Consider the following 13,461-nt stretch of genomic DNA (forward strand, 5'->3'; position numbering starts at 1 on the left):
ACTAACACAACTAACATACTAACACAAAACCAACATACTAACATAACCAACATACTAACATAACCAACATACTAACATAACCACCATACAACTAACATAACCAACCTACTAACATAACCAACATAGTAACATAACCAATATACTAACATAACCAACATACTAACACAACACAACCAACATACAACCAACATACTAACACAACCACAACATACTAACACAACACAACATACTAACACAACACAACATACTAACACAACACAACATACTGACATAACGAACATACTAACACAACACAACATACTAACATAACCAACATACTAACATAACCAACATACTAACACAACACAACATACTAACATAACCAACATACTAACACAACCAACATACAACCAACATACTGACACAACACAACCACAATACAACCACAACACTACTACTACTAGTACTACTACTACTAGTTCCTTATCGAAGTCTTCTCTTCTCAAGACCATATGTAAGTAGAAATAACACAACACAACATAATCACCACAAAATGTTGTTACCACCAACACAGAATGTTGGTACTGTTGGTATCAACACAAAATGTTGGTTGTGTTGGTACCACCACCACTACCAAATGTTGGTACCACCAACACAAAATGTTGGTTGTGTTGGTACCAACACAACATACTAACACAACACAACATACTAACATAACCAACATACTAACACAACACAACACACTAACCCATAACCAACACAATTGTGGTGGTTGTGGTACCAGTATTTTGTGTTGCTACCACCAACACTACAAAATGTTGGTTGTGTTGGAACCAACGTACTAACATAACCAACATACTAACACAACACAGCATACTAACACAACCAACCTACTAACACAACCAACACAAACAACACAACCAACATACAACCAACAACAACAACAACAACAACAACAACAACCAACACAACCAACACAACCAACACAACCACAACAACCACACAACCAATATACAACCAACATACAACCAACACAACCAACATACTAACACAACCAACATACTAACACAACACAACATACTAACACAACACAACCTACTGACACAACCAACATACTAACATAACCAACATACTAATACAGAACCAACATACTAACATAACCAACATACTAACATAACCAACACATACTAACATAACCAACATACTAACATAACCAACATACTAACATAACCAACATACTAACATAACCAACATACTAACATACAACCAACATACTGACATAACTAACATAACCAACATACTAACATAACCAACATACTAACACAACACAACATACTGACACAACCGACACATACTAACATAACCAACATACTAACACAACCAACATACTAACACAACCAACATACTAACACAACCAACCTATTAACACAACCAACATAGTAACATAACCAACATACTACCATAACCAACATACTAACACAACATACTAACACAACACAACATACTAACACAACCAACCTACTAACACAACACAACATACTAACATAACCAACATACTAACACAACCAACATACTAACATAACCAAACATACTAACACAACCAACATAGTAACATAACCAACATACTACCATAACCAACATACTAACACAACAACAACACAACAACAACACAACAACAACACAATCACCATTCATTTTTTATTACCTTTTCTTTTTCCTTCCTCCCTCCCCCCCAAAAAAAAAAAAAAAATAAAATAATTCTGTATAGGCAAACCGTGCGAGCAGGATAAGGACATATGTAATCGTCTTACATGTGTAATGGGCAAATGGGAGAAGAATAGGAGCCTCGCTGTCGGTAGTACTCCCTGGGAAAAAAGCGGAACACAACGAGTAGGCGAACGGAATAAACTGCACGAAGGGGTCGCGTGCACATATATGAACGCGTACGAATACATTTACGTGGCATATATAGATACATACGCATGTATGTATGTACGTATGCATGTATGTATGTATATATGTATATATATATTAATCCTCCGCCCCACGTGCAGAATCAACTGAAAGATGACTTCAACTGGAGATTAGGGGAACTCCTAGATGGCATGAGTAAAAATCAGAATGATGTTTCTCAACACTGTACCAACGGCACTTGGGGCAATGATGCCCATGGCAGGGCAAACGAGACCGCCTGTAAGCTTGTTGTAGCGGGGCTTCAACATATTTCGAGCATTAAGCATGAATATGACAGAACGAAGGATGCAAACCCCTTTGACCACCAGGACATTAGGCAAGTCCTCTCTTGTTTATGGTTAAAGAGGATCGTGGAGGAAATGAAAAAAAGAAGTACAATATGCGATATATCTAAAGGTATTGAGGCAGGTTCTAAAGCATGGAACGACATTAAAAAAGCTCATTGCACGAAGCAACCTTGTATTGACTGCAATTTGAACGACATCAACTATGGAACTTGCAAAATTGGCAGTGACGATGTCCAGGTTAAGGACAAATTGGAACCATTACTCACAGGGAGAGAAGACAAAGTCAAGACCGCTTTCACCCCAATAACTACAACAGGGGGGAACGCCGGTCCATCTCTCTGTGATCGCTTACAATGTTTATCCTCTCGAGTTCACGCACTCGCTGCATCTGATGGACCACTCAAGAGCAGTGCGGTAAGTATAATATAAAATGCAATGGAAGAGGAATATAAAAAAAAAGGAATTTAGAAAAAAAGGAATTTAAAAAAAAAAGAATTTAAAGAAAAAAAAAAAAAAAAAAAAATAATAATTCAGATTCCGGGTTCAGTAATAAAGGTTGTAGGGCTGTCAGAATAAGGTTGTAAAGGTATAGAAGTAAGGTTATAGGGGTATTAGAATAAGGTTCAGCGTATAGAAAGAAGGTTTTAAAGTATATGAATAAGGTTGTAGCGGTGTTAGAATATGGTTGTTTTGGGGGTATTAGAATAAAGTTGTAGGGGTGTTGGAATGATGTTGTTGGGGTGCTAGAATAAGGTTGTTGGGGTGTCAGAAATTAGATTCCGTGTTTAGGAAGAAGGTTGTGAGGGTGTTGGAATAAGGTTCTGGGTTTAGGAATAAAGGTTTTAGGGTATAGGAATAAGGTTCCGGGGTTAGCTTTAGTTACTTTAGGGGGGGAAAGGAAAGACTCCTCGTAGACACGGACCGGATACTATAGAACAACCGGATGGCACACCAGCACGAAAGAGAAAAGAAAAGGAAAAAAAAAAAAAAAAAAAGAAAAAGAAAGAAGGAAAAGAAAAAAGAGGAAGAATGTGTACATATACATGTACCTATGTATATGTATATATATATATATATATATATATATATATATATATATTTTCTTTACTTGGCAGAAAACATTTTGGAAGAAGGGTGGCGAATTAGAGCAACTATGGAAAGAATTGTCACAAGCAATGACCACAAAGGGCACAGGAGATAATGGGGATTGTAGTAAAGTGGATGGTGATAGAACTCCCACTGATCCTGAAAGGAAGGCATGCAATTATTTGCATGCCGGCTTAAAGCATCTGTATACGACGACGGCGAAGCCGTTGTCGTCGACAGGCGACAATAAACTTTTGTCCAACCCACCGTTGAGACGGACAATGGGTTGTTTCTTACTTCACGCTTATGCAAAACATATGAAAGACAAAGCGAATTGTTTAGTGGAATCAGGAATAAAAAGAGCTTTTGGTTCATGGGAACCAAGTAAGAAGGTTATTTGCAATGGCCCCGAATCATGTGTCCCTTGCTATTGGAATGAAGGCGACTATGACAACTGCCAAATTACCAAAAATGGCACCACCAAAGATAAGACGCTAGCAAAGAACAAATTAGAACAAGTTAAGGACAAAATTACCGAAACCTCCACAGAGACCCTAACGAATATAAATGAAATGAAGAACTTATGCGATTATATTAAATGTGCCGCACCCAGGTGGTTCAAAAACGGCATGAAGGGTACTACTAACAAGACATGGGTAAGTATTACTACCACAACCAACCTATCACCACAGCATTGTGGGGTAGAATGAATAAAAGGACAAAAGGAAAAAAAAAAAAAATTCAGATTCCGGATATAGGAAGAAGGTTATGGGGTATTAGAATAAAGTTTCCAGGTTGCTAGAAGTTATATTCCGGGTATAGGAATGACGTTGTAGGAATGTTAGAATAAGGTTTTGGGATAAAGGAGTAAGATTGTACAGTATTGGAATGAGGTTTTAGGATATAGGAATAAGGTTTCTGGGTGTAGGGGTAATGTTTGATGGTATAGGAGTAAGTTTGCAGGGTATAGGAGTAAGGTTTCGGGGTTTAGGAGTAAGGTTTCGGGGTTTAGGAGTAAGGTTTCGGGGTTTAGGAGTAAGGTTTCGGGGTTTAGGAGTAAGGTTTCGGGGTTTAGGAGTAAGGTTTCGGGTTTAGGAGTAGGGTTCCGGGTTTAGGAGTAGGGTTCCGGGTTTAGGAGTAGGGTTCCAGGGTTAACTTTAGCTGCTTTAGGGGGGGAAAGGAAAAACTCCTCGCAGACCATGATCGGATACTACATCAACCGGATACTGCAGCAGCAGGATACTACACCAACCGGATACTACACCAACCGGATACTATACACTAACCGGATACTACACCAACCGGATGGCACAACAACCGGATACTACACAATAAATTACATATATAACCTTTTCTTTCTTTTTCTTTTACAGTGTGACTTTTGGGATAAGGCTGTTAAAGAGGCACTGACCAAGATGTTCGATCAAATCTCTCAGAATGGAAAGGACAAAACTAATTCTGCATGCAATGATTTTGGTGATGGTAATGAACATAGTGTTGAAAGAAAAGCTTGTAATCATATCACGGCAGGACTAAAATACATTTCTGAAGCCGAAGGTGTCGCCAACGGCGGCACCCAGATTGCAACTGCAAAGGCGGATGACAAGTTTTTTAAACAAACTATGATGTGCGCAGCACTTAATCTTTACGCAGATAAAATAAAAAAACAAACGGAGACAAGTTGTCCCATTGGTGAGGACAAAATAAGGGCAATGTTTGAAGCAGGGAATGGAAGTAATACTACGTCTTCGACTTCGTGTCCAACTGGTGGTAGTGGTAATAATGTTTGTTTTACGTGTGAAAGGAATGAAAATTTTAGTTCTTGCAACCTCCTCGTTGATAAAGACTTAATTGCAACAGCATCATCAGGTGGAAGTTCACCCTGTAATAATAACGACAACGACAAAGACAAAGTCCCAAAACAAATGAACAATCTCCTCGAAGACAACTCCATTAACACCAAAATGGAACCAACATTAAAGGAAATAAATGAAATGACCACTTTCTGTACTCAACTCCAATGTGCAGCAAGGAAATGGAATCTGGCGACAAAAGGCAAAAAGGAAACACCATCTTGGGTAAGGGCGGTAGACAACTACATATATACATATATACATATACATATATATATACGCATATGTATATATGTATATGTATATATGTATATATATATATATATGTATATATGTATATATGTATATGTATATATATGTATATATATATGTATACACATATGTGTATACATATGTGTATACATATACATATATATTTTTTTCTTTCTTTTCTTCCTTCTTTTATGATCAGAATGACATAAACACTGTCGTTGAAGAGGAATTAAAGAAACTTCTAAAAAAAATTACGAATGATGGGAATTGGAATGAAGTTGCCACATACTGCACCGGCGACATCGGTTCGTCGAAAGACGACACACCAGGAGAAAAAAAGGCAAAGCAAAAAGCTTGTAAGCTTTTTGCTTTAGGTTTAAAACACATTTCTAATATAAACGAAGGTGACGATGCTACCAAATCACTTAAAAAAACTATGATGTGCGCAGCACTTAATCTTTATGCTGATCAATTAATAGACAAAGCAAATGATCAATGTCCCCTCGATGGAACTAAATTAAAAGAGGCAATAAAATACGCTTTTGAAGAAGGTAATGCCACTATGAAGAATGGAGGAACTTCATGCTCAGGGGGTAGTAATGGTACTAATTATTGTTTTGTTTGCAAAAGACATGACAATTTTCCCAATTGTCAAATTGGCAACAATCCCAATGACAAAGTAAAGGATAAAATGACCATTCTCCTCAACAACGAAGACCAATCCAACACCGCATCCAACAACAACCAGGAAAAAACACTAGAGAAAATAAATAAAATAGAATTATTTTGTACTCAAGTCCAATGTGCTATAAAACAAAAGCTAAGGAGCCAACATAAACTTCAAAATGGAATACCATCTTGGGTAAGGATGGACAACTACATATATACATATATATTCATGTATATGTATATATGTATATCTGTATATATACATATGTATGTATATATATGTATATATATATGTATATATATGTATATATGTATATATATATATACGCACATATGTATATGTACATATGTATATATGTATATGTATGTATATGTATATATGTATATTTATATATATGCATATGTATATGTATATATGTATATACATGTATATGTATATGTATATATGTATATGTATACACATATGTGTATACATATGTGTATACATATATATATATATATTTCTCCCTTCTTTTTTTATGATTAGAGCGACATCGACAGTGACGCCAAAGGCGTATTAGCGCAACTTCTAGAACAAATGGTGCAGGGTAGAAATCAGGCTGCAGTTAACCAATACTGCAATGACGAAGCTAAATGGAGTACATTCGGCCATAAAGGAAAACATACAAATAAAGAAGCTTGTTTACTTTTTGCTGCAGGATTAGAGCACATTTATACTCATGGTAATGGCCACACGATGGGCCAGTTTAAGGGCCCATCGTTTGAACAAACGATGGGTTGTTTATTTCTAAAAGAATATGCAGAACAATTAAAAAAAATGGCAGAAATACAAAAAAAGTATAAGGTACATCCTGATTGTAGCGTACATTCGGGCATAGAACATGCTTTTGGTAAAAGTAAAGACATTATGAAGAATGTATTATCTAAATGCATCAATGGTACTAATGGTATTTCTTGTTTTGAATGCAAAATTGACCAAGATTATGATGATTGCTCCATTAGCAATGACAACGTAGGGAGCGAAGTTAATAAATTGTTCGAGGACAAACAGAACAAAGACCATATGGAAGAAACATTATCGAATACAGTCTGTCCCATCCTTCTTACGGATATCCTTACCCCTTTTCTTCCTTTGGCTCCTGTCTCTATTGGCCTTTCTGCTATGGCTTATTACCTTTGGAAGGTAAGATAAAAAAAAAAAAAAGAAAAAAATTAATGAAAAAAAAAAAAAAAAAAAAATTAATGACAAAAAAAAAAAAATTTAATGGACAATATTAATGGTTAAAAGGAAAAAAAAAAAAAATTTTTTTAATGGTTAAAAGAAAAGAAAAAAATTTTTAAATGGTTAAAAGGAAAAAAAATTTTTTTAATGGTTAAAAGGAAAAAAAATTTTTTTAATGGTTAAAAGGAAAAAAAAAAAATTTAAATAAAATAAATGTGTAAAAAGAACATTTCACAATCTTCATAACAAAAATATCCTCTCATTTTTTTCTTTTTTTTTTTTTTTGTAGTATTTTGGTCCTCTTGGTAAAGGAGGAGGACGTTTCCGAAGATCTCCTGTTGAAATTCCTGGTCCATCAGTACAGGAACAAGTCCTCGATCATGTGGAAGAAGCTGGTCCACATGAATATCGATTGGTGAAGGAACGAAAACGGCGTTCTGCTCCAACGAGAACGAAACGTTCTGGTCGCGTGAATCGTCGCACGATTATTGAAATTCATTTTGAAGTGTTGGACGAATGTCAAAAAGGGGACACACAATCGAACCAGAAGGATTTTCTGGAACTTCTGGTTCAAGAATTCATGGGAAGCGAATTTATGGAAGAAGAACAGGTTCTTAAGGAAGAGGTTCTTATGGAAGAGGTTCTTATGGAAGAGGTTCCTATGGAACGTGTTCCTATTGAAGAGGTTCCAAGTTTAGGTTCCGTGTTTATGGTTTAGGGTTCATGGTCTCAGGTTCACAGTTTAGGGTTCACAGTTTAGGATTCACAGTTTAGGGTTTTAGGGTTTAGGGTTGACGGTTTAGTTTTTATGGTTTCAGCGTTTAGGTTCAGGGTTTAGGGTTCACAGTTTAGGAGTTATTGTTTAAGATGAAGGATATTGTTTTCACACCCTTTGTCCTTTTTTTTTTTCCTTTTTATATTTTCTTGAAAAAAAAAAAAAAGAAAAAAAAGAAGATTCTTTCTTCCACATTTATTTCTTATTTTGTTTGCAAAAATTTTTTCTTTTTTTTTTTCTTTTGTGAAAGGACACCCTTTTGTTTATAGAAAAAAAAGAAAAAAACATTCTTCTTTTTTTTTTTAAAAACACATTTTTCTTCTCTCTTTTTTTTGTCCTTTTTTTTTTTTGCGCTTGCGAAAAATATTTTTTTTTTTTTTTTTTTTTTTTTTTTTTTTTTTTTTGCGGAAAGCAGGACGGTAAGCGCGCGCTCATATTGTGATGTGTCCTACCCGCGCACACCAAAAAAAAAAAAAAAAAAAAAAAATCACGGTGGATGATGAAATATATTACAGTTGCGAAAGGTCGCAAAATATAAAGGAAAAACACACACTTATCCGACGCAAGGAAAAATTGTGTTTACATACGTGTTGGCACAAACAACTTTATCGAAGTACACATACACATTACATCAAAAATTTATACAGAATAACGAGAATATGCGGAAATGGCTGGATTCAGCGTTCCGGGTTAAAAGTAAAGTTCGTTACGAGTTAAGGGTAAAATTGGTTCCTGGTTAAGGGTAAAAGTTGGTTCCGGGTTAAGGGTAAAAGTCGGTTCCGGGTTAAGGGTAAAAGTTGGTTACGGGTTAAAAGTAAAGTTGGTTACGGGTTAAACATAAGGTGGGTTCCGGGTTAAGAGTGAAGTAGGCTCCGGGTGAAAGGTGAAGTTAGTTCCGGGTTAAGTATAAGGTAGGTTCCGGGTTAAAGTTGAAGTTAGGTCCGGGTTAAAAATAAGGTAGGTTCCGGGTTAAAGGGAATGTTGGTTCCGGGTTAAGGGTAAAAGTTGGTTCCGGGTTAAGGTGGGTTCCTGGTTAAGTGTAATGTGGGTTCCCGGTTAAAAATAAAGTAGATTCCTGGTTAAAGATAATGTAAGTTCCGGGTCAAAGGTAAAGTTGGTTCCGGTTTTAGCGTAAGGTAGGTTCAGGGTTAAGGGGTAAAATGGTTCCGGGTTAAGGGGTAAAATGGGTTCCGGGTTAAGGGGTAAAATGGGTTCCGGGTTAAGGGGTAAAATGGGTTCCGGGTTAAGGGGTAAAATGGGTTCCGGGTTAAGGGGTAAAATGGGTTCCGGGTTAAAAATAAGGTAGGTTCCGGGTTAAGGGTAAAAGTAGGTTCCGGGTTAAAGGTAAAGTGTGTTCCGAGTTAAGGTTTAAGTTGAGTTCCGGGTTTAGGGGTTTAGGGTTCAGGATTCAGGGTTTAAGGTTTAGTGTATTAGGATTCAGGGTTTCGGGTTTAGGTCTTAGGGTTTCGGGTTTAGGTTTTAGGGTTCAAGGGTTCAGGGTTCAGGGTTCAGGGTTCAGGGTTCAGGGTTCATGGGTTTACGGTTCAGGGTTTCAGTGTTTAGGGTTTAGGGTTTAGGGTTCAGGGTGAGAATTTCAGGATTTAGGGTTTGGGTTGTATGGTCCGAGGGAATAAACATTTGGTGTTCTGAGGGAAGTAAGGTTCAGGGTTCACGGTTCAGGGTTTAGGGTTTAGGGTTTAGGTGTTTAAAATTTTTGTTCTCTGGATTTAGGGTTTGGGGTTTATTTTTAGGGTTTAATATTTAGGGTTCAGGGTTCAGGGTTTAGGGTTCAGGGTTTAGGGTTTAGGGTTTAGGGTTTAGGGTTCAGGGTTTAGGGTTTAGGATTCAGGGTTTAGGGTTTAGGGTTTAGGGTTCAGGGTTTAGGTATCTCGATCTCAGAGTTGAAGGATCCGGGTTTAGGGTTTTAAGGTTCATGCATTGGGTTTAGCCTTAAGGGAGGTAGGTCTTAGATTTTAAGAATTACGATCCTATTTAATATTTTGCTTTTCATCGTTTTATGTATCCTGTATATTAGTAAAATGACCTTAATAACCTATAACACATGAAGTTAAAATCTGAACCTTAAACACCGGAACCCTGAACCTTAAAAGCCGAAAACTGAGGTGAACTATTATATATAAGCTTACAATAGGGAATTTAGGTTGATCAAGTTTAGTGCATAATAAGGAATGGCACCTATATATATATATCATTTATTTTTAACGGTGTAGATAAAAAAATGATAATAATGGGAGGGGGGAAGATATTTTATTTAGAATGTAGGAAGCAATATATAAAATGGATATAAGAAAATATCAAAAGAAAAATTGATTGAAAGAAAAAGAGGGAAAATAGAATTAATGTAATATGTTCCTACAGAGGAAGAAGGAAATCTATAGGAAAAAGGAAAACAAGTATGTTTAAAGAAAAAAAAAAGGAAAAGAAATTAAGGTATAAAAGGGAAAAAAAATGAATTTTTAAAACAAATATGAATATAAGGCTTTAAGGGAAAAAAAGAGAAAAAAAGAAGTTTTTAAAGATCAAAGGGGGGTAGGTTAGAAGGAAGAAGAAGAAAAAAAGAGGATTTAAAGGAAGAAAAAAGCATAAGGCTTAAGGAACAAGAAAATATAAGAAAAAGAGGATGAAATAGAAGAAAGGAATATGGTAAAATGGCAACTTCAAGTCCATTACCCTCAGAGCAGAAATATGAGGCACTCGGAAAAGAGAGGAACTGCACTACAAGTCATGGAGATCCAAGTAAAAATGGCAGCATATTGGTGGATCTGGGGGTAGGAGTGGGAGTATTCACAAGTGCTAAGAATGATGCCGAACAAATTTTGGAGGCCTACTGCCGTGTATTCACACAAGACAGAGGTAGCTCACCCTATTATGAACCATGCCACTTTTTTTACTTTTGGTTGGGAAATTTATTAAAAGACAAATTAACAGGCCCTGCTTCTCTGCACGACGCCATGAAACCTGCTTATACGCATCTGGGAAATTTCCAATTTAAAGGTGCATTCAAGGAGAAGTGTGAGGATTTATATCCTTATATTGGCAAAGATCTCTTCGACCTCTATAAGAAAATTTTCGATTACGCTTATAATTATAAGAGTTTAGAAAGTAAGAGCGAAGTGAAGAATAAATTTTTATGCAGTTCAGAATGTGCCACATATGTGAAGGAAGTTGAACAAGCCTACTCAAGTGTAAATAGTGCCTGCGGGAGTGATGCGTCGGGGGATAAATTCTGTCAGGAACTGAAGACTGAATATAGTAAATATTTTGATAATAACCATAAACCAAAATGGAAATGCACTCCTGTGACTGAAGGAGAATCGGAAGACGAGGAAGAAGAAGACCACGATGATGACGACAACCCTCTATGGAACATAGAAGAAATAGAAGTAAAAATAAAAACATCCTCTTCCTTTTTTTTCCTTCCTTCTTTTCTTTCTTTTTTTTTTTTTTTTTTTTATTCCTTCCTTTTCCTCTCTCTTCTTTTGAATAGACAACTCATGATTACATAATTCATGATTATATAACTCATGATTACATGTACAGTAATAGTAGTTTGTACCTCATGTATTGAACTACTGTATATACATATATACATGTATATATGTATATAGTTGTATGTATATGTAAGAAAATGTATATATAAACCGACTAAATTATCTATTTGTAGGAAGAGAAATTGAGTGCACTACCGTCACGTGCACAATTCTACAAAAGCTTCGAAGGCGGCGAGAGTAGTTGTGGAGGCGAGGATGAGAATGACTGGACGTGGATCAAACAAATGAGGCACCCTTTGGGGGAGGATAAGGCTCCCGATATTAACGAGTTTACCGAACGAATTATAAAGGGTTTGTGCTATGTACAAAGAATGAAGAGCAGCTCTACTACCAATAATAACAAATATTGTAACTTCTTTTACTTTTGGGTGGGGGGTATGTTGTGGAGAAAATTTAAGTGGAGAAATAAATCATTCAGAGATAATATGGAAAAGATTAAGGTTGCAGTGGAGCAGAATACAAGTGAGCATGGGTGCACCTTCAATTTTCCGACTAGAGGGATGAAGTATTTCATGCTAAATAAAATTTTGTTCGATTATTTCGAAGACAAAAATTACATGAAGACAGCTTTAGGTGAGCAGCATGGGGGGATGAATTGTGCTAACCCATATTATAAGTACTTACAAAGAGCATATAATGCTTATTGGACTATGAGGGGTTTGTGTCCAGATGTGGTGGAAGGTGGGGGAAGTAATAATGGGTGGTGTACGGAATTTAATAATTTGTATAATGTCTGTAAAAATGGGGGGAAGGCGGACACACATGCTGAGTGTAAGGTGGCACTTACAGAACCATTAGGAACTTTATGTACAGACCGTTCCAATCCAGCCTCGATGGAAGAGGAAAATGCACTTTCCACACCAACGGGTACATCCTCCTCCACCACCTCCATTCCTGGTACTGTAGCTGGTGGTACATTAGCAACAGTTGGATTACCAACCATCGGTTTCTTTTTATATAAAGTAAGTACATTACATTATAATATATACATATATGTACATACATATAAATATTCATATACATATACATATACATATATACATATGTACATATATACATAATTATACATATACATATATATACATACATATATACATATATATACATATATACATATATATATACATATATACATACGTATATACATATACATATATATGTGTATGTATATGTGTATACATATATGTTCTTTCTTTTCCTTTTTTTTTTTTTTTTTTTTCAGTATACTTCCCTATTTGATGGAATAAAAAACTCCCTCTTTGGTGGTAGTAATAATACAGGAGGAAGGAATAGGGGAAGAGGAAGAAGATCTACTATTCGACATCAACACTTTGATGACAATTTCACAGGGAATGATTCTTCCACACTAGGAGACGATTCTTCCACCCTAGGTGGTGGTGGTGGGGAATCGTCCACCTTAGGTGGTAGCTCCACCGATGTTTCGACCATCTATAATGAACCACCTAGTAGACCAACCGGAAGTACACGAACAAGAACAAATAATAGAAGACAAGGAAATATACGTTATTATGCCACGTAATATTCCCTCACTCTTTCCTTTTCTTTTTACTTTTCTTTTCTTGTCTTTTTTTTTTTTGTTCTTCGTCGCTTCTTTTTGCCTCCTTCCTCGTCCAATTTTTTTTTTTTTTTTTCTTGCGGCATTCGCGTTTTGCATTTTCCCCGGAGAGGTTTTTCACTATCACTGGGAAAAAAAAAAAAAAAAAAAAAAATCGACAGGACACGCAACGAAAGAATCGACTTGCTGGGACATATGTGTAGAAGTTTCCGCACA

At 36.1% G+C, this 13,461-nt stretch overlaps 2 protein-coding genes across 2 annotated transcripts in view; both read left to right on the top strand.

The window, feature by feature from the left end:
* Positions 1-8,040, top strand: part of PKNH_0913400 (SICAvar, type I) — a gene marked incomplete at both ends in the record, with an annotated part of 24,701 nt that extends 16,661 nt beyond the window's left edge. Inside the window, 7 exons of the mRNA XM_039114044.1 lie at positions 1,748-1,869; positions 2,034-2,654; positions 3,356-3,982; positions 4,700-5,404; positions 5,631-6,293; positions 6,627-7,283; positions 7,612-8,040. Of these exons, the coding sequence (XP_038969673.1) occupies positions 1,748-1,869; positions 2,034-2,654; positions 3,356-3,982; positions 4,700-5,404; positions 5,631-6,293; positions 6,627-7,283; positions 7,612-8,040 (3,824 nt within the window). The remainder of the gene's footprint in view (positions 1-1,747; positions 1,870-2,033; positions 2,655-3,355; positions 3,983-4,699; positions 5,405-5,630; positions 6,294-6,626; positions 7,284-7,611) is intronic.
* A 2,726-nt stretch (positions 8,041-10,766) lies between these two features.
* Positions 10,767-13,209, top strand: PKNH_0913500 (KIR protein; the record flags this gene model as incomplete). The annotated part of the gene is made up of 3 exons (XM_002259123.1): positions 10,767-11,501; positions 11,783-12,631; positions 12,892-13,209. 3 exons carry the CDS (start codon positions 10,767-10,769, stop codon positions 13,207-13,209), a joined length of 1,902 nt encoding a protein of 633 aa, XP_002259159.1.
* Positions 13,210-13,461: the final 252 nt, after the last annotated feature.

This window comes from Plasmodium knowlesi (assembly GCF_000006355.2).
Source record: "Plasmodium knowlesi strain H genome assembly, chromosome: 9".
Lineage (NCBI taxonomy): Eukaryota > Apicomplexa > Aconoidasida > Haemosporida > Plasmodiidae > Plasmodium > Plasmodium knowlesi.